Source organism: Vulpes lagopus, chromosome 12 (assembly GCF_018345385.1).
Source record: "Vulpes lagopus strain Blue_001 chromosome 12, ASM1834538v1, whole genome shotgun sequence".
NCBI lineage: Eukaryota > Metazoa > Chordata > Mammalia > Carnivora > Canidae > Vulpes > Vulpes lagopus.
In genome coordinates this window covers 18902856-18925429 of record NC_054835.1, presented here as the reverse complement: position 1 = coordinate 18925429, position 22574 = coordinate 18902856, and the positions used below count along the sequence as shown (strand labels likewise).

General features: G+C 36.6%; 1 protein-coding gene across 1 annotated transcript in view; it reads left to right on the top strand.

Moving 5' to 3' along the window:
• NLK (nemo like kinase) overlaps positions 1-22574 on the top strand; it is a 158525-nt gene that overhangs the window by 132872 nt on the left and 3079 nt on the right. The window contains exons 6-10 of the mRNA XM_041724931.1: positions 2040-2249; positions 5604-5705; positions 13685-13771; positions 20423-20621; positions 21535-21628. Coding sequence (XP_041580865.1) covers positions 2040-2249; positions 5604-5705; positions 13685-13771; positions 20423-20621; positions 21535-21628 — 692 coding nt within the window. The remainder of the gene's footprint in view (positions 1-2039; positions 2250-5603; positions 5706-13684; positions 13772-20422; positions 20622-21534; positions 21629-22574) is intronic.

Here is a 22574-nt window from a genome sequence, read left to right as displayed (position 1 = left end):
CCCTGAAAACAACTAATGTTGTAGTTCACTCTCTTTCCACAGAGAAATTAATTGTTCCCAGTATCCACTAAAGTAAATACTCCTTCTATAGGTCATTGAATTCATTTCCGCGCTACCTTTCCACTTTTTAAAGAGAGCAACAACCTATCTGCATAACATTCATTTTAATTTTTAAAAAATTAAAAACCTTAGGAGTTCTTTATTCTGTTCAGACCAAATCAGCTTTATGTGCAGTTTAAGTCAGTTTCTTCTTATTTTGGTTTTTGGTTGGAGAACTTCACAAAGCATTTTATTTAGAACCCGTCATGCTTGATGCCATTATCTACTTGAAGTTTGTGTTTTCAAATTGTCTGTTATGGCATTGTAACTTATAGTTATACAAATGAGTAACTAGAGAAAAATGTCATTTATGAATAAATAATACACAGCTCAGGATAAATTGAAATTGTGTCCACTCCTTTGACTTGTCTTAGCAGCCTACTTTTAAAACCCAGAATGGAGTGCCAACCTACAGACACTAATTCTTTCTTCTCAAATGTACAAATCCATCGAAAACAATTATGATACAACATTTTTTAAAATTAGTATCCTTTCATATTGTGAATATATTTTGTTTCCTATTAAGCACAAAATGGTTAATTTTGTTAGATATCTCATTATCTTTTTGGTTATCTGATCATATCAGCTTCTTACTTTGGGTTTAGCTTCTCTTCCAGATAAATTGCCAAAAATGAATCCAGACAGACTGATGTTTTTAAAAACAAAGGACTTGCTTTAGAACAGAAAACATTTTCTGTCCGGTGGGTGGTTGGTTTTTGTTTGTTTGTTTGTTTTTTGTTTTTTTACTATAAACAGAAGAAAGATATAGGAAAATGGATTTAAGTTCTCTGGTTTTATTTTGTTTTAAAAGGTATCATAAAATGTCAGGCCCATGGAAGAGAGTTTTAAAATACGTGTTGTTTGAACACTAGCCTTTGGGAGAATTTGCTAAGCAACTTATAGGGCTTTTTTTTTTTTTCTTTTTAGGATGGCTTTCAAAGATTTTTTAAGTTGTCAGACCCTTTTTTCAAATAAAATCTTATGCTAGGACTTCAATTTAGAAAACAATGTTATTTCATTATTTATAATATTGACTCATGAAATTAATCACTGAGAGTGCTGGGGCTTAGAAAGCCATTGCTCTCTTATCTTAACCCCAGTGTTCCCACCTTTTGTTTTGGTAGCCCAGTATTAAGAAAATCTTAATTCCTGAAAATAAGCAGAAGTTGCTGGTGGTTGTGCCGCTGCTGTCTACTAACAGCTCACCTTGCAACCTCAGCATACTTTTCAGTTGAACAGAAATAACAAGAAAAGATTTATTCCTGTGTCTGCATATAAATTAACCAATCTTTCTCATTTACTGTTGTGTTACCAGGTTCTAACATACTGTGCAGAACATAAGAGGCATTCAGTTAAACATTTACACCATGAAGAAATGAATGAACCTAGTAGCATTGGTATTCTACAGTGTGCTACATTTTAACATACACATTTGTGAATAGTATTTTAAATAGAGAGGAACATGTGAAGTTTAGGATTCAGTTTGAAACCCATAGATTTAAGGAAATTTTATTATGTTTCCCATAAAGACAGTGAACATAGCTCAAGAGGTCTTCAATATAGGCCCCATTTTTATTTCCTTATACTACCTTTCTCGATAAGCCTTGAAAATAGTTAGTTTGGTTTCTACATTAAACCTAGAAATATGCATTGAGCTGTCTTTTTGGTTTAGTTATCAATTGAAAACAGATTAAAGGTCAGAAGAATATTATTAAGATACATCATTTTGTATAAAAATAAGGAAGTTTTAGATTTTTATCCCTCTTACGCAAATAAGATCAAATTATATATTGACACAAATATACTCTACCTGTGTCATTGAAAACTTTTTGAAGTTCAGAGATATATCAAGATTTTGATTTTTTGCTTATTTTGTTTTACTTTACATTTGTAAATATATTTGTCTCTATAACAATATTTTGATAATCTTTTCTATTTAGATTTGTGATTTTGGATTGGCCAGAGTGGAGGAATTAGATGAATCCCGTCATATGACTCAGGAAGTTGTTACTCAGTATTATCGGGCTCCAGAAATCCTGATGGGCAGTCGTCATTACAGCAATGCTATTGACATCTGGTCTGTCGGATGTATCTTTGCAGAACTACTAGGACGAAGAATACTGTTTCAGGCACAAAGTCCCATTCAGCAGGTATGATTTTACTTTAGGCTCTCATAACTTTCAATTCTATTATAGCTTTAAAGGAAAAAACGTCTTGCACACATGTCTTGGGCTTATTCGTTGTACTGTCTAAATTGCTTTCAGCAAATTGAGGTTCACTTAAAATTCAGAAAGTTAGGAAGTTGAAGATTACAGAGAGATTCATTTGGTAACTTACGAACCTATTAGAGGGGGTGTTGACTTTATTACATGCACTGATGCATAGCAGCCGACTCTGCTGTAACAATTTGCACAGGTGTCATCTTTCATAGTTAGAGGGCCTCTGTTCTTTCTGACTGAATGGGTCAGGCTTGAAAATGTATTTGATTGCTTAATGTACTTTGTGCTTTGGACATAAATTTTGAGTGTTGATTTCCTTAAATCTGAACATTTAGGAACATTTCTAACCTTTATTTTTGGGCTAACATATTTAAATATAGCAGAGAACATTAGAAGCTTATTAAAATGTAGCTTTAGGAAACCATTCATGATGCTTTATCTGCCCGAAGAGCTAATTCATTACCCCACATATTTTCTTGGGATAATTTCTAAGTATTTTTTTTTTTATCCATAAATCTTAACAATAGTGTTTGCATGAGAATAATGTAACAGTGTGCTCAGGCTGCAGAATCAAATTCGTAGATTCAAATCCTAGCTCTGCCACTTACTATCTATTAATTCTTAAACAAATTAAACCATTTTGAGGATTGTGCAGATCAAATGAAGTAATAAAGACGAAAATGAGGCCTGGCACATAGTAAGCACTCAGCAAATATCAGTAACTGTGATAGTGGTGATATGCCAGGATGCTAGGGATGCAGTGGTGACGAAGACAAAGTTCCTGCCTTTGTGAAACTTTCACATAAGACAAAATAAATATGTACACAAGTAAATATAAATCCAAATAGTGATAAATTCTGTGAAGAAAAATTGAACCAGGTTAGGGATAGGGAATGATGATTGAAGAGAGCAGTGCTAAAGGATTCTCTGAGAGGACGATATGTAAGGAGTGACTCAAGTGAAACGAAGGAGCGAGATACTTGGTATGTTTCAGGAAAAGGGACAACCAACATAAGTAAGCCTCTGAGGCAAGAGCAGGTGTGGCCTTTGGAGGGATGGCATGATCAAGGGGGAGATTGTAAGAGACAAGATCAGAGAGAGAGTGCACACGCGCATGGTGACCAGATGCAGACTTTGGATTTTATTCTGTCCAAAGTATAATGGAAAGCTGTATGAAGGTTTTAACCAAGGAAGTGTTAAGATTTGATTACATTTTAAAAGATCACCCTGATTACTGTGTACCTTTGTAAATAATTCATGTACTTGACCCAAAATGGAATTATTTCTTTTATATTCATCTACAAAGAATTAATTGGTACATTAGAAACTGTATTCCTATGATCAGCATTTGAAATTATTTCTCTGCTATACTCTATTTTTATCAAGTTTACATCTTAAAAATTTATCTTAGTGACAAAAAATTATATATAATTTTAATGTTGGGTACTATTTTTTTTTAAGATTTTATTTATTCATGACAGAGAGAGAGAGAGACAGGCAGAGGGAGAAGCAGGCTCTGCAGGGAGCCCAACGTGAGACTGGATCCCGGGTCTCCAGGATCACACCCCAGGCTGAAGGCGGCGCTAAACCACTGGGCCACCGGGGCTGCCCCAGTGTTGGGTACTATTAGCAGTATCCACTTTACTATTCAGTTTCTTTAGAAAGTAGATTTTAATGGACTTACCTATAAGACCCATCATGTCTGGACACAAGAAGCTGCCATACAGAAAAGTTTAAATAAAAGTTAAGGGGTTTTTCAGGATGCCTGGATGGCTCAGTCAATTGAGTATCTGTCTTGATTTGGCTCAGGTTATGAACTCAGGTCCTGAGATCAGCCCTACCTACATCAGCCTCCTTGCTTAGCAGGGAGTCTGCTTAAGATTCTCCCTCTCCTTCTCCCTCTGCCCCAGCCTCGCTCTCAGTCGCTCTCTCTTAAATAAACAAATCTTAAAAAAAATAAATAAATAAAGTATGAAGCAACTGGCATAGGATTCAGATATCTTATTTTCTAGAGAAATGCATACATAAGTCTGAGCTTGCCAGTCTGATGTAGCTACTGACAGAGAATGCATATCTTTCTATCATCAGTATATTTTAGGATGAGAAATCAAGGATCTAAAGTGCTAAAAGAATCTATAACTTCTAAATGGAAGTAGTTATTTCTGTAGCATTTTTTTCTGTATCTTTGAGAAATAAAAACCCTAGGAACTATAGTTCCTAGCAGACTTCACAAAAATGTTTCTCACTCATGGATCTTACCCATTTTAGACAATTTTCTGAATGTTTCCATTGGTTTTCATGAGCCAGTCATTTTCTTCTGCCTTGAGGGTAGTTGTTAGAAGTCCAAAAGTATCACCAACACACTTGCCCCAAAAAGCTTTGTATGAGATCTTCTTTGGAAAACAAGCTACTTGATCATCCATTATCCTGGAGGACAGGGATCCTTATCTAAACTTCATAGTTTTGATTAAGTGCAGAAAATAGTACTTTGTATCTGGCAATCCCAGTACGAGGAAAAGAAGTATTCTGTAGGTAAGAATTTTCCATCCTGGAGGAATCCAAATGACATGTTACTGCTAAATAGGTTATGAAGTTAGAGCAGTTTTCACACCACAGAAAATTGTGAAGGTGGCTTCCTACCTACCAAGACTCATGAGAAAACCGTTTTCTGTCGTGCTCAGCTGACTAAATGTGGTCTTATGCAGTGTCAATATTCCTAAGGACTGCCATTTTCTACCAGTGTAAGAGATTTCTAGCATAACTAGAATGTAAATGTGTCCTGGCCCAAACATCAATTGCTTAGCTTTCATTTCAGATGTGAATGTTCAGACTATTTACTAAGTCACAGCTGCTTGGTTTATGGATTAGCCCCTTGATGAGCCTAAATCCATCTGAAGCATGAGAATCAATTCATTAACGTTTGAAAACAACAGTCGGTAACCATGAGCAAAAGAGCAGTTCACCTCTTCAAGGATCACAGATACTGTCTAATCAAGACCCAGGCCAGGTAGATACAGACTCCTGAGTTACTGTAGCCTTAGAATGCCCTGCTTGCCAGAGTGTATTTTATTTCTGTCATGTGGATTCCTAATAAAAACATTTTCCTGGCTTCTTTAAGTCTGCAAAGTGAAAGTAGGGGCTTCTACCAGTTCATGGTAACTCGCCTTAAGGGCTTGTTTTTCCTCCCACTTTTGGTCCTCATCTCCAAGGGTGGTGATGTAAGAGTGATGGAAAGTGGTTTCTACGAGCTCTTACTATCTGTCTGTGTTTCATGTTTCCTTGCAGCTGGATTTGATTACGGATCTTTTGGGCACACCATCGCTGGAAGCAATGAGGACAGCTTGTGAAGGCGCTAAGGCGCACATACTCAGGGGCCCTCATAAACAGGTAAATGAGAGGGCGGGGCTTGAAACTGGTAACCACCTGGGCAGGACTTCTCTTCCAACAGAATGACTTGAGACTTTTTAAATAAAAACATTACTGACAGGTTTTATTTAGTTTTTATGTCATGGTCATAAATAAAATGTTAGATACTTGTCAAACCAAATAAAATATCATCATTCCCAGTGCTGTGGGAGAAAGTAAATACTTCTGTAGCACAGCTGCTAAGAAATGACTCCTGGCTTTTTGTCTCCTGGTTTTTGATGTGTCTAGGAAAAGTTACTGGGGATGGAGCTTTCACTTCAGTGCCGTGTATATCAAAATGCCTTTTCTAAATACTGAGCCAACACTTGGTTTCTCAGAATATGAAGCTGTTTCTGTTGCATTCTTGCCACTAACACAGAATCAGATGTGAATGCTCATAGAAAAGAAGTATGAAGTGAGATAGCCAGATTTACACTGAACAGTATTGCTTGTAACCAGAGAAAGACAAGATGGCTTTTATCTCTACTTGTTGGTTTAGCAGCATATTTTAGAAGCACTTTTCCTAATCTCTTTTGGACAGAACAGCTTAATGATGTGAAGAGTAAAACAAGGGAAATAGTTTTCCTAAAAACAACAAACTGAAACAGAAAAGAGAAAGATTGAACAGGAAGACTCAGCAACTGATTTTCTTGGGCTCTGTCTTGTTTTTTTTTTAAATTAGGCATTTAGATGATCTGATTGATCTCAATGGCCAAATGACAGACCAAATTTGACACTGTTCTCAAATTACCAGCCAGACATTTAGGTGAGGCCTTGTCTTCTTCCCCTTTTCTCTGTAATTCCAGTGTGACTCCAGAGCTTCCGTTTTCATACTGTATAGGTAGAGTGTGTTCTCTTCTAAAACCAGCCCAAACTAGAAAAATAGAGATGTACATGCTGATATTTTAAATAACCCCCTGCCAGTTACCTCCTTCTGTTGCATTTAGTTTATAAACTATGAAATAATTTGAGGCCCCAGCTCTCTTAGAACAGCACACAGTAAGTCTTAACCTAGAGGAAGGTTCTGTATTAATGGAGAGAACTCAAAAGATCTGTTATGTTCTATTTTTTGGCCATTATCAGGAATATTAAAGTAATTTATCAATACTTCATTGTAAATGTGTCCTTGTAACTAGCAAAATAACTTTCCTCTTTTACTGATCTTAGGTCAGTAAATCTTTCCTGGCTAAAGGTAGCCAGTAATGAAATGTGATTAAGATCACATACCCTGGTGCCACCCTTCCATCTCTAGAGGAATTTAACTATTGATAATGGTTGCCAGCTAATTAATCCTTTGTGTCAGAGCTGCTAAACTACAACCGAGAGAGCAAGGCTTCCTAAGGATTTCCTGCCTGCCTTCTAGAACAGCTCAAAAATGTAACATACTACACCAAAGGTAACTATGCTCTCCTTTGAATATTCTTGGCAGTGAGTCCTTTTCCTACTAGAAATTTTAAAAATCTATTAGTCATAAAAACCTAGAACTTTCAATTAAATAAAAAATAATAGTATCATATTATTAACTAAAACAAAGGAGGGAAGAAAGGAAAATTTAAAGTCCTATATTTATTTGACTAGTTAAAAATAGGTTAAGATGTTAAACAGAATTTTTTCCTATACATTTTTACGTGAATCGGACTCTTAACAGTAATGCCTCTTTGAATTTATTTTGCTTATCGTTAAATTTAGTGATGGTCTTAAGAGAGCACCACAGTAAAAGTTAGGGGTAGACCTGGCTAGCCTTGCTATTGTAATATTTTGGTTTGAAGAGAAGACTGGTGGAGTGGAAACAAATTAGCCAACCATTTTTCCCTCAAAGTCTAGATATAGATACAGTTTGCACAAGACTTTAAAGTCTTATCTTTAGATGCTTTTAATCAATGCTAGAAATTGTCTCCTGAGTCAGATGTTCATGGTCTTTGAACACTAAGCCAGGTAGATTTGTATAGAGTAAATTACATCTACCATATATAATTGAATGTAAATGAACTTAGCGTATTACTTGGTTCCAGTTTTCCCCCAGTATGGAAATTCAGGTTTTCATCTACATTTGCTAGTTGATCTTTATACAACACTTCTCTCTAGAAGTTAGCAGACCCTTGAAGCTCTTTACTTAAAGCCATGAGTCAGACTCTACTTTTCCCCTTCCCACTCTCTAAATTTGGTCCCAAGTCTAGTATATACACTATAGCTTGTGTAGTTCTGTACATCATGACTATTCTGCAAAGGGCATAGTTCTTAGCTCAGCACCCCACACCAGATATATACTCTGTTTATATTTCTTTGGTCTGTAGTGATGAAGAGTGCAGGCTGTGGTGGCAGTCTCAGGCTCACCACAGGGCACAGCATGTTGACGGTGTCCCAGGAGTTGTATGCTACAGTTTTCAGACAGACTGAATATGAAACCTGCCTCAACCAGTAACTCACTTTAGAATAGTATCTGACATTCTAAACACTTGATAAATATTAACAATTCAAGTTATCACCCTAAAATTTTTAGATATAGGGTGTGATGATTTTTTTTTTACTAACAATATTATGATCAAGTGGAGTTTGTCCCAGGGATTCAAAGATGTTTCACCTACAGAAAATCTACTAATATGTTTTTACATTTTAAGTGAGAAAAACCACGATTATCTCAATTGATGCAGAAAGGGCATTAGGTAGGTTTGGTCCTTTTTATGCATTACCATGATGAAAGTTCTTTACAAAAAAACTTTAGATAAATTTATAGAAAAGTACATGAACAAGGCAGAATGAGCTGTATTAACACATTACTAATTACATGAGATAAAAATGGATGCACACAGAAAAAGCCTGTAACTTTTAGAAAGGACTCTGAATTCTCAATGAAGCTGCTTAGACTATTGCCCTTGCAGGGCAAGTTATACCTTACGGTACTTATTCTAAATTACTTGATATAGGAGTTAGATGAACTATATTTAAACTCATGAGGAATACTTCTAAAATTTCAATAAAAGTTTTTGAGTTTGGACTATAAAAAAGAAAAACTAAGCTTTTTTCAAGTAGTTCCCACTTAAGTAGCTACTCAAAGTTAGATGGAAATAACCATTCTTTACCACTAACAATAATTTCTAACAATAATTAGAAGTTTGCTATACACTAGCCACTGTCCCAACCACTTCTTACGCATTAGTTCATTAAATCCTCATAGCACTATAATGTACCGTTTGTTCCTTTTTACAAACAGGAAATGAAGGATTACAGCACACTGCCTGACAATACACCTTCACAGCAGATTTTTTTTTATTAGTTTCATTTGTATATATGCAAGTAATATGCAAGTACATGTAAAATAAAAATTTTAACAGTTTGTCATCCATCACTACCCCATGCTATCCCTGTCACCTCTGGATTAATTTGAGAGTAACTTCCCAGACATGTTTTTCTAAGCATTTATTTATACATATTTGTCAAACAGAAATATGTACTATTATTTGTTGGGACTTCTTAAAAAATATAACCATACATATACAAAAGGAGAATCAAATTAGCTATTATATAGTTATTATATATATTATATATATTATTATTATATAGTCACAGATTACTGTCTCAAATTAATTTTCTTATGTGGTTGGTTAATATACTTCCATACACTCTATCAGTCAGGACTCTTCAGTGAAGTTCAATTAAAACTGGCTTAAGCAAAAAAGGGAACTTACTGGCTCATGGAACTTTTTATATGAAGTTGTTGGTCTACAGCTGACGCAGGCCTAGCTAGACTCAAGTAGTCAAGTGATGTTCTGAGCCAGGAATCTGACTTTCTCTGTTCTGTTTTCCTGTGTGTTCACAGGATTCATTTTCAGACAGGCTTTCTTTTCCCCTGTGTGTTTGTAAAAATGGAACCAGCAGTCCAGGCCTACATTCTACTAGCATATCAGTCCTTCAGGAAAGCGCTTTCTCAAACAGATCTAGAGAAAATATGTGGAAGGTCTCTGATTCAGTTATAAATATGTTTGGTTATGAGCAATAAAAAATCTTGCTTCCAGTGGTTTAAAGAAATAGGGGTTCATTTTTTTTTTCATATCAAGAAGGTCCAGAGGTAAGCAGCCTGAAGCTGGTACAGCAGCTCAATTGTGTCATCAAGGATCTAATTTTTTTTCTTTCTTTCTGCTCTGCCATATGTAGAATATTGATTTCATACCCCCTTGCTTATTTCCTCCTGGCTACAAAATAGCTATAGCTTGGAATCATATTCACATTCAAAGCAAGAAAACAGAGGAAAGAAAGAACACTAGTGGTGTCTGTCCCTTTTATCAGGAAAGGCTATTTTCCCAGAAGCCTGCCTAGCAAATTTCTGCTTATATGTCCTTGCCTAGAACTGTGTAATATGTAACCTTCCAGATGTAAGACAAGCTTAAAAAAAATGAGTGTTTTCTAACCTCTATGATAAAGGTGGGTATAGGAGAAGAGGATGGGGGGGTATGTGTTGGATTAGCCAGTCCATTGGCTCTCCCCTGTTTAAGAACATGTGTCTTTCCCAGAGCCAGTCAAGGTGTTCAGGGGAATATTTCATTCGATTGGCCAGGCCTGGGTCAGGTGCCCATTCTTGGAGTTAGATTGCAATCAGGCTTGGCTTGATTTATGAGTAAAAAGGGAATGGTTCCCCAAAAGTCAAGGAATGCTGGGTAGACAAAAACACTGTTCGGTATTTTTTATTTGTTGTTTCTTTTCTACAACTCAGAATCTTGGATGAATGCAATCTTAGCTGCCATGGCCCAAGTATCTTTTAAAGTAGATACTTGTTGGGGCACCTAGGTGGCTCAGTTGGTAGAGCTGCTGACTCTTGATTTCAGCTCAGGGTCGTGGGATTGAGCCCTATGTCAGGCTCTGTGCTCAACTCAGAGTCTGCTTGAGATTCTCTCTCACCCTCTCCCCTTGCTTGTTCTCTTTCTAAAATAAATAAAATATTTAAAAGAAAAAAAAAGTAGATACTTGTTGGGGCACTGACCTGTTGGTAGGATTGAAAAGTCTATTATCAGCCCTTAGTCTTTTGTTCGTCTAAAGTTTAGATTTTCTTTTTTTCTCAGATTGTTCCTGACCAGTCATGACAGAAATACATGTAATATGTTCACTAGAGTGAAAATAGTTCTATCTCCTGACAGGAACCATGTCTTACATTTAATAGATTATGTTAGAGTTCATTCAGTTCAAACCAATTATTTTTCAGGTCGGGATTTCTTTTATATAACCCGGAGTGCTCACTATACAGTGCACTGTGCATTGTGCATTCTTAATTAATGTTGCTGACTGATGATCACAGCTTCTTTGCCACTAGCTGAAAATTTACAGGACAGGACTTACAGAGCTGAGCCAGCCAAGCCAACTCTATTGTGGTGACGAGCACTCTGCGCTTGGCTTCTGATGACTGTGACATAATCAGTTAGGACCCCTCACCTTTCATGTGTCCAGAAGCTCATCCTTGCTTCATTTCACTAATAGTCATTAGTCATTAATGGAGTACTCTTTATAACCCTTCCTGTCCTCGTGATTAAACACTGGCACCCACTCACTCCTAAGTGGCTTATAAACTTGCAGAACAAACAGAAAATGGACTGGTGTGTCTTAAAGGGGAAAAAGTAATGTGTATGGGAATGCCTGGGTGTCTCAGCAGTTGAGCATCTGCCTTCAGCTCATGCATGATCCTGGGATCCCAGAATCGAGTCCCACCTAGGGCTCCCTACATGGAGCCTGCTTCTCCTGCCTGTGTCTCTGCCTCTGCCTGTGTGTGTGTGTGTGTGTGTGTGTGTGTGTGTGTGTGTGTGTGTGTCTCATGAATAAAGAAATAAAATCTTTAAAAAAAAAAAGTAATGTGTGTGAATGCTGGGGGAAATGACAAAAACTTTCTCCCAAATGAAATATTTAGGGCATATTTCTAAGCATTCTGTTTTTTTTTTTTTTTATTCAAATTGATTCTGTTTTACTCCATGAAAAATATAAACTTCTTGTCTAGTTCTAATACCCTGTGCCCAACTGGTTTCAACCATAATGGCTGGTGAATTAAAGGGGAAGAAAATGGAAGAAAATACCAGCATCTCTAGTATTGCATCTTTCCTGTGGAGCCTGTGCTAGGAACTAAATTATTAGCTCCTTCTGGAGAGGTATTGGCATAACTGAACTGACTTCTTTTTCTCTGACCCCCTTCTTAACATGCATATAAACACAGAAAAGGAGAAAACACATAAGATAGCTGCTCCACGCTGTGGTGAAACTTGGCCTTAATTTTAATGTGTTTGTTAGGGTATAATTCTACAAAGAAATATGAGATGGGAGAGGGTATAAAATTTCAGGTTGCCTTAACATTCAGTCATTTGATTTTCACAAGCTCCTCATGTATCCAGTCATCCTCAAGTCTCAAAAAAATTTGCCTTCTAATTTGTTCTCTATTCTCCATCCTCTAAGACTGTTTGTTCATATGTTTTCCTTGCCCATCTGAGACCTGATATTCATCTTTGTTGCTCCAACACCTAGCCCAAACCCTGGCATTTGGTGGATGATAGATGATTAGCAATGCTTTGGATCAGTTGGCTGCTCTGTGCCCGTACAGTCTAATAAATGAGAAAGCTGAAGTTCTAGTGAATTACCTGAGTCTAATGTTGGCAAAGTTAGAATTGGAACCCACCTGTTCTAGTACTTATCCCAGTATTCCTGTCCCTAAGCTATAACACACCTCCACCAGAAAAATAGGATTAAAGGTTGAATTCACTTAGAAAATGGAAAGGAGGGGTGCCTGGCTGGCTCAGTCAATGGACCATGCAACTCTTGACCTAGGTTTGTGGGTTTGAGCCCCACGTTGATGTAGAGATTACTAAAAAATAAAATCTTAATTAAAAAAAAAAAGTCAAAAGGGAAGAATTGCTTATGGTGAGATATTTTAGTCAGTAAGAATAGGCTGGAATTTGGCTGCCAACCTGCATAAGCCATTGAAAAAGACCAGCTATTTGCAGTCAAACTAAGAATCAGAATCTTTCAAAACTATAAATTACTTCATTTTACACAGTAAATAAATTCTTATAGAAAATATGTAAATTAAAAAAAAAGAAAATATGTAAATTAAGTTGTAAATTAAAACCTCTTGCCTTCACTCTCCACACGTCACTCCTTATCTTGACTAATATAGATCATTTTGAGGCTACCATAGACTTAAGTATTTTTAACAAGAAATACTTCTCTATCTGCAAACAAATATTTGAGTGCCAATTATAAATGGGTTCTGTGCACATAATGCTTTTTATCTGTCATAATCCTATCTAGTTTCATATAATTTTAGAACTAAAGTAAATTTCAAAGATCATTTAGTCCAACCACCTTGTTCTGTGCTAAAGAATATAAGGATTCCGACATGTTGATTTATCTAATTAGTGAATTAGAAGAATTAGAACCCTCATCTCATGGCATCTCTGTCCTTGATCCTGCAGAAAACTTCTGTGAGGTGAATAATTATCTCCTGATGACTTTGAGATGGCTTGCTGCTATTCTTACTGGATTTTATTATGTGGCTTTGTTGAAAGTAGGCAGACATGTAAGACATAGTTTACATGCTTCCTTTGCACAGTTTACATGCTTAACTTTGCATGTGGCTGTGGTTTTATATATTTTTGCTTCCCATGTCCAGGCATGTTTAGTTTCCCTTCTTGCCAGAGCATTTATGGTTTAAGGCTAACAGGAGCACCATATTTACAGGATTAGTTTTCATTTTTTGTAGGCTCCTTTGTGTGCTAACCTACAATAGGTAATCCTGCAATATAAAATATGCTATTGGAAGTCAGTGACAGTTGTTGCTTCTGAAGATTGGTTAATGAGGGGAATACTCATTCCTTTTGAGGTTAGACATATGTGCACATGTTTTTTGAGCTGGGTACTTACCTTGTAATAAATTGGCTGTATTCCATATCTTCACAGAAACTCACATATTTTAATCCTTTATTTTTTTACAGCCATCTCTTCCTGTACTTTATACCCTGTCTAGCCAGGCTACACATGAAGCTGTTCATCTCCTTTGCAGGATGTTGGTCTTTGATCCAGTAAGTAGTATTTATTTTTATTTTTTTTTAATGAATTAAAAATACATGTGTTCTAAGAAAAACATCCTGGCTTTAAATAAATGAGCAATATAAAGAAGGACTTTTCAAAGATAAACTTCAATCCCCAGTTTCATATGTATCATCGTGCTCACTTGCTCACTCATCGCACAGAAGTTTGATTTCTAACACATAGATATGTAGGTGAAGAGAGATGGGGAACTGTACCATCCTTATTTATCTCAGGATTTGAAAAAGGAGTTTGACACCAAGGTAAATCAGGAGAAAAGAATTTTAACATTCTTGGAAAAAAATCTGCCCATTATATTGTATAAGAAGCTGTTTTTACTCTTTTGGTGATTGAGATAGTAGCTTTATCAAATGCCGTTTCTAGACTTGACTCTTCTGGGACAAAGTTCAGGTCTTCATTTATCTACTCATCCAAAGAGTATTTATTATTCATCTCTGTGCTGGTAGCTATTGCCAAAGAAGACTCAAAAATGACAACATTTAGAAAAGAACATCTTACTTGCCAAGAGTATAAGGAAGTCCTCAAGTACAAAACACAATAGGTACTTAAAGGGGGGGAAAAACCCACAAAAGTACCATTTGTGATGTTTACATTGGTATGTTCATAATGAGAAAACAGCTACATCTCAAGGGACAGAGTGAATTTTTTGTTCATTTAGTGTTTACTTTTTGGCTTCCATTTGTTTATTTTGGTATGTGAGGTGCCTCATGATTTAGGAAACAAAGCAGAGTGGCACTTCTCGTTTCCACAGTCCCTCTTTGTGGTCAAGTTCCTATCATTAAGGATAGTTTCCACCATATAACCTGTTCAGTGAGCTAGTGACTTAGGTCATTAGTTTGATTTTTTTGTTTTATTTGGCAAGTTTATCTACATAGCTAAACTATATATACAACAGGAGATGTTAATACATAATGACCTTTTACATATGTTTTATATATCTTTTGTGGTTAACAAAACTAGAACCACATGAACTTCAGTCTTCCAAGGTCATTTCTGTCTACTTCTAGAGGATGTTATAAAGGCCCTGAGGTTAAATTTTACTTTTATGTGTTAGAAATATGTTACACTCTTTATTCTGTTTAGATTAGGAACCAAGAACCATATGATTCACCTGTACCAGGTTTTACTTCCAATACTTAAAGCTGTAAAGTGTCCTATTTCTCTGAGATCACATGATTAGTAATGATCTTGACCTGACAGGAGCTCATAATCTTTACAACCCTAAGACTGGAATTTTGTAAGCCATATGGTGGATACCAAGCATGTTTTCCTGAGACGCCTTTTAGACATCAGTTCTATACATGAAATGTAGTCCTTTTTCCTAAAGAGTGGGGTTGTCACCCTAATTAAAATGAAACTTTTGGTATGCTTATAGTTATACATTAGATGAATCTCTAAGAAGGAGATAAGATTTATCTGGTAAAAAAGGATAGATTCTTATTGGACCTATGTAAATAACTACATGGTCATTTAAGAATTTTTTTAAAAGAATTTGTTAAGCCACCCTATGTAATATTTACCTATTTTTATCATTGTCTTATAGAACAAAGCCAACTGATATATATTATTTGTTTACAGAATCATTTTTAAATGGGCCTGATGCTTTATTATGACTGATATAAGGATTCTTTCCAATTCGGAGGGATTTTGAAATCTATTTCAGTTAGAAATAGATACCATTTTTAAAGAATGTTTCATTCTGACTTTAATCTATTAAATTGAGGGCTAGCAAGAAGAAAGAAATGAGGTTTTTAAAAAGTATCCATTAAAAATAGAACATTAACCATAATTAAATCGTTTATTTAGTCCAGTTAGTCTGAGATAATTATCTAAGTACTTTTTTTATCTTAGGTTAAACAGTCTACTGCCACGTGTCCGCTCCTGGACTGACACATTCCTGAAAATCCTGACTCAGTTACTTGGTGTAGTCTAGGTGATAGCTGTCTGTGGTGATAATATCAGCTATACCCATATGTTTATATCCTGAATTCAGTAGTCAGAAGTATCTGGTGTTAACAGTCCCCTACTGGGGTTCTTGTGATGTTTCTCATGGAAAACTTAATTCCTTAGCTTGAAGTAGAAGCCTTTAGGCAAATGTAAGGAGAAGGCAGAAACCACTAGAGGATAAGGTTAAAGGTCTCTGTCTCTTTATTACAATAATATCAACAGTATTGGAAAGGATGGGGTGTAGTAAATAATCAGTCTATAAAGATGTAATTAACTATTAACTCAAATAGTGAAGGCTTAAACAAACCTCCAGAGACATTAATTTATCTAAATGCAATAAACAGTTACAAGCAATATTTTTAAAAAATAATAATTATTATTCGGAATTTAGATAAAATTATTCACTTTTTTCTCTTGCCAGACACATAACTGTTACCTTGCATACCCATCTTCCTATCATCACATACTCTTCTACACTCTTTACAAAAATACATATTACATTGACCCAAAGAAATTTGCACAGCTTTTTTAACTCTTTTTTTTTTTTTAAGATTTTATTTATTTATTAATGAGGGACACAGAGAAAGAGAGAGAGACAGACACAGGGAGAAGCAGGCTCCATGCAGGGAGCCCGACATGGGACTTGATCCTGGGTCTCCAGGATCACACCCTGGGCCAAAGGCGGCACTAAACCGCTGAGCCACCCGGGCTACCCCTTTTTTAACTCTTTATTGATGGCTCCTCTATAATGTATTAATGAAGAGCCTTTGTATATTAAAATTATATTGTTCACATATCCAAACATGGTTTATTAACTCAAATTAATTATTACTAAGGTCTTAATGTTAACTAAGAATCGGATTAAAATTTAAGTTGGCAAATTAAGTCCTTATGATTTGTAGCATTCTAAAAACTAATTTCTTTTTAGCACATTACCTATTATCATTCATCTAATGTAGTTGAACACATAATTTTGCAATTCTGTAATCTTATACAAAGGGATATTAGTTTATCTGGCCAGCAAAATCAGTAGGGAAAAAAAATCAAATTGAAGACGATAAGGCTTTTTGTGAGAAAACAAACCAAAAACTTCTAGAATGCTGTAGTGGCATTACTTGTACATGGCAGTAAGATCAGGAAGAAAACAGAGATATTTATAATTTTATGACTATTGGCTTGGACTGATTTGTTCAAAGAGTCACCTTGCATAGGAATATCACATGACCTCTTTATCTTACACAATTGTATACCAGATATTAAAAGTTGTAAGTTAAGAGAAATATTTTGCTTCTTACTCTATAACTTACTAACCAAGAATACCTTTTTAATTTACAGTTAAAGCTTTATTTAATCTTTGAGTTATAGCTTTTTTTTTAAGGTTTTATTTATTTATTTATTTACTTTCTTACTTACTTACTTACTTATTTGAGAGAGAAAAAGAGAGCAGAGAGGAGCAGAGGAAAAAGGACAAGCAGGCTCCATGATGAGCGTAGAGCCTGAAGCAAGGCTTGATCCCACAACCCTGAGATCATAACCTGAGCCTAAATCAAGTCAGAAGCTTAACTGACTGAGCCACCCAGGCGCCCCTTTGATTTATAACTTTAGCACGAAAAAAATTTTCAGTAGCCCACCTATTTAATAAATAAGGAGAATAATGTTTTAAAAATCTTTTCATTTCTTCATATGTGTCTTTAATATATTGATATTGGTTCTAAAAGCCAGTTGGAATAGGAGTTTGCCACATTTACTTTTTAAGAGATCTCATAACATGATATATTAACTCCCCTCAGAAATATACAAAGTATATCAATGTGTTTGCTTAGAAATATTTTTTATTGGGATGCCTGGATGGCTTAGTGGTTGAGCATCTGCCTTTGGCTCGGGTCATGATCCCAGGGTCCTGGGGTCAAGTTCCACATCAGGGTCCCACAAGGAGCCTGCTTCTCCTCTGCCTGTCTTTCTGTATCTTAAATAAATAAATAAATAAATAAATAAATAAATAAATAAATAAATAAATATTTTTTAAAAAAAGAAATAGGGGGTCCCTGGGTGGCTGTGGTTTGGCGCCTGTCTTCGGCCCAGGGCATGATCCTGGAGACCTGGGATCGAGTCCCACGTCGGGCTCCCTGCATGGAGCCTGCTTCTCCTCTGTCTATGTCTCTGCCTCTCTCTCTCTGTGTATCTCATGAATAAATGAAATATTTTTAAAAATACATTTTTATTTGTAAAAAGGGAAGTTTTATCGACTCTTCTAAAAGAGCCAACTCTGATAACAAAATCTAGGGTAGAAACAAGCATCCACTTCTATTATAAATGTTGATAAGTTAAGGTATATATACAATAGGTAATTAAGAATATATATGATATGGGATGCCTGGGTAGCTTAGTCAGTTGACCATCTCACTCTTGGTTTCAGCTCATGAAAGGTCATGATCTCAGGGTCTTAGGATCGAGCCCCCGACAGGCTCCCTGCTCAAGTAGAGAGTCTGCTTGTCTCCTGCTCTCTCTGCCCTTCTGCCCTTCCCCTCACTCACATGTGCACATTCTCTCTCTCTCTCTCTCTCTCTCTCTCTCTCTCTCAAATCAATCAATCATTTGGGGGGCAGTATAGGACATAATTAAGCACCACTAGATTCTTCCAAAGAACATTATTGAAAATCGAGTAATTTTGTGATCTCTTTCTCAATTTAGTAAGGCAGTCTTTCTTTTAAGTGTTCATACCCTTTACAAAATGACAGTCTCCTTTCTTTACCCTTGTCTCAGAAGTTCTAAAGAGACATTAATTTGTTTCGAGAAATGAAAGTTGATCATTGCATGGTAGGGATTTGATTTACTTTTTGTTCAAAGGTTTCCCTTAGGTAAGACACTTTAGAGGACCCCATGTTGGTGCACACAGAACATACAAACACAGAGCATCCAATTATCCCACAGGTAGTTGGGATAATACCAAAATCTTTTCAACCCTGTATTCTGAAATTTCGGGATATATCAGAATCCACAGACAAAAATATTAACAGGGAATCCAGATTCCAGCTGCTCATGGCAACTGAGAGAGAGGCCCAATTTCTGACATCTGCCACCTGACAGAAATGACTTAATGGTCAGATGATAAAATTAAAACTCAGATTTAACCACTGCTGCCACCAAGTGTGTTCACGATTGACCATGCTCAATCAGAAACAGAAATAGACTTGGCCAGGAACCAGTTGTAGTGTGCAAAAGCCAAGGAACTCAGTCCCTCACATGAGACTGGCCAGAGGCACTGAGGCCTTCAAGGGACCCAGTCCCAGGAAAAGGGTACTGTCAGCCAGCTTGTTTCTTTTGGTTCTGATAATAGATCTTGATCCCAGTGGAACCTCCGGGAATAGCTGAACCCACTTAGAAAAAAAAGAAGAAACTTACTTGCTGAGAGTACCAGCAAGTCAGGCTTCAGAAGGGCTGGATCACCAGATATACCATATGAAAGGTAGTGAAAGACACAAAATCAAGGTTGTCAACTTTACATTCTTCTGTTTGTGGTAGATAAACAGCAACTGTCTTTTGTGATTATCATATCCTGAAAAGTTATGACTTGCCTTTTAACATCAGCATAAAAATCAGAGATATAAGTGTTTTTAGGGAAATCAGGTTCATGGAAAATATTTAACATTTTGTTATTTGGGGTGCCAGAACCAGTCAGGATGACCCAGTTAGTTTTGAGTACCAAATGGTTTTCTTTGTATTTGTGTTATGTGAAGTGCTTGATTATATTCAAAATGAGGTAGAGTGTTCATTTTTCTCTGACTCTGTACTGAGTCCATCCTTAAATACTTTAAAATGTACCTACATGTCCACAGAGCTAAAAAAGAGGAATTTTTCTTAATGGAGAAATGAGTTTATGATTTATGTAAATCTGAAACTTCATTAAGTATTCTGATCTAAAGTGCTAGAAAACCACAGACCACTGGTATTCAGATGGTGCTAGCCACCACAACATGGCATTCAGACCTTATCTGCTGCCCAACCCTAGCACTTTCCCCATAGGCTTTTGCCCTAAGTTCATTTGGCATTCTAAGAGAATAAAAGGGGATCCCTGGGTGGCGCAGCGGTTTGGTGCCTGCCTTTGGCCCAGGGCGCGATCCTGGAGACCCGGGATCGAATCCCACATCGGGCTCCCGGTGCATGGAGCCTGCTTCTCCCTCCGCCTGTGTCTCTGCCTCTCTCTCTCTGTGACTATCATAAATAAATAAAAAAGTAAAAAAAAAAAAAATAAGAGAATAAAAGTTTCAGGCAGCTTTGTAAAATTGCCACTGTGATCACATCTCTACCAAATGCTGAAACGTATTTAGAAAATATAACTGTTATTTAAAATGTAAACTTATCCCCTTCGAAGCATTGCATATTTAAATGTCATGGTATTTGCCACTTTTGACCATGCATCTAACTATTTCAAGGTAGGAACTCTAGGATCTTAGCAGAGTGCTTTCTGGTGGTATATGGTGGTTGGTTGTCCTGAGTTATATACTCCCTGCTGCTATGTTACCTGCCTATACATTCACTCATTCCTCTTTATACAAGATGTATTATAAATTAAGGATAAGCTATGAAGAGCAGTTACTGTGTCTTATGAAAGATCCTGTGTGGACAGTCGTGTTTATCTGTAGTGTTGATGTCCTGGTCTCCAAATTTGATTTCAGTCCAAAAGAATATCCGCTAAGGATGCCTTAGCCCACCCCTACCTAGATGAAGGGCGACTACGATATCACACGTGTATGTGTAAATGTTGCTTTTCCACCTCTACTGGAAGAGTTTATACCAGTGACTTTGAGCCCATCACCAATCCCAAATTTGATGACACTTTTGAGAAGAACCTCAGTTCTGTTCGACAGGTTAAAGGTGAGTATCTTTTTTGGCCCTTGGCCAGGCAGAATGAATAATAACATTTTCCATTATGTGGCCATGAAAAGCTGAGTCTGGATGGTGACCAAAGTTCCTCCATACGTTTATTTTACAACCTTGTGTATAGCTGTTTGTCCAGGGCATATATGCCAAGAAAGCTATGTGTGTTATAAAAACACTGATTTAATATTACATTCAGTGGTGTAGGTCAGGCAGAGGAGCTTTCCAAACTGACTTACTTAGTAAGTGTGACTCAAAGTAGATAATATGTATTCACTCAGTGTGATTTCACTGAAACATATTGGACTGTCTTATATAACATGCAAATTTTAAAAAGAATAAACATCCAGTGAGGGAATCATTCTTTGATCACAAGAGAGGGGAATTTCTGATAGTCTACTCATAAAATTTCCTGACATGATCTCCTATTGGGGTAGGAATGGAGGTTAAGGACATCCAAAATTCTGAATGATTTTAGACATTTTAGAAGAGAGTAGTCCCCAAGATAAACAGCCTAGAATTGTGTACCTATACACGAGCTGTGGTTTTTTTAAGTGATTTTCAAAAGGGTAATAATTACCAACAATTTAGAAGATTCATTCATAATGCCAACCATGTGGAATCATTCAAGTTTATAGACCATTTTACTCCTCCCACAGATGGGGTTTCAAACCCATATAACACCACTTGGTCGGTGGAGTGAAATGGGGAGGTTGCCTCTGTTTAGCAGGCACTGTCATTTTGATTTCAGGAAAGTTCCACTGGATCCTGCCTGATACATGATCTGTACGTTTGATCTTAACTAAACCAGTGGGAAATGCTGTTCAGAATGCTGGCCAGTTAGCCAAGAATCCACTGCTCCCATGCCTGCAGATTGTCAAGAATTATATGATGTTTGTTTTCTCCACAGAGATTATTCACCAATTCATTTTGGAACAGCAGAAAGGAAACAGAGTGCCTCTCTGCATCAACCCGCAGTCTGCTGCTTTTAAGAGCTTTATTAGGTAACTATATGTATGTAATTCTTACTTTCTCGTTATTGAAAGGGTGCCATTGTGATTTGGTTGTTCAGCATATTTGTTTTTATTTAGATTAGATAATACAGATAAAAAGATAAATATAAATAAAACTTCTTTTACAAGTTTTGGTTTTAGTCAAAAGCAAATTAAAAATGTACGCATTCATTTTTACACTGATGCCAATTTAGTGGTTGATTTGGGGTGGTGCTTTGGCAGTTGTGTTCGCAGATGATCACCGTACAGCAGCATGGCAGCCACTGCCCTCGAGTTAAACATGGTCCTCTTAAGTTCCTACTACCATCCCCACCACCTTAATAATAACTACAAGCAAGATTATTTTATAGGTATAGTGCTGGTGTGTCCTATCTAGTGCTGGTGTGTCCTATCTAGAGTTTTCATAGCTGCTTTGGAACCCAACAAGCCTCATTTGCTTGTGTCTCTCTTTGTCCTTTCCTTCTCAATGTCTTTTTCCCTAATTCCTTGCATCAATTAAAGTCCAGTAAGGAGAAAGAAACCACACCCATAAATGTGAAGAGGGAAAAGTTTTTTTTTAAGATTTTATTTATTTATGCATGAGAGACATAGAGAGAGAGAGAAGCAGAGACACAGGCAGAAGGAGAAGCAGGCTCCATGCAGGTAGCCTGATGTGGGACTCGATCCTGGGTCTCCAGGATCATGCCCTGGGCTAAAGGCAGCACTAAACCACTGAGCCACCGGGGCTGCCCTGAAGAGGGAAAATTTAATAGAAGCATTAACTAGAAAAGATGGTTAACTTCTAAAAGGTATATAAGAAGATTCTGAAGGGTCCCAAAGTAACAAAGGCAGAAGGCAGGTACTCCCTTTAGACTGAGGAAGAGTGAACAAGGAGGAAATTAAAAATTTGGAGGAGACCCCTCCACTCAAGCCTAATAAAATTTGGACCACTTAGTAG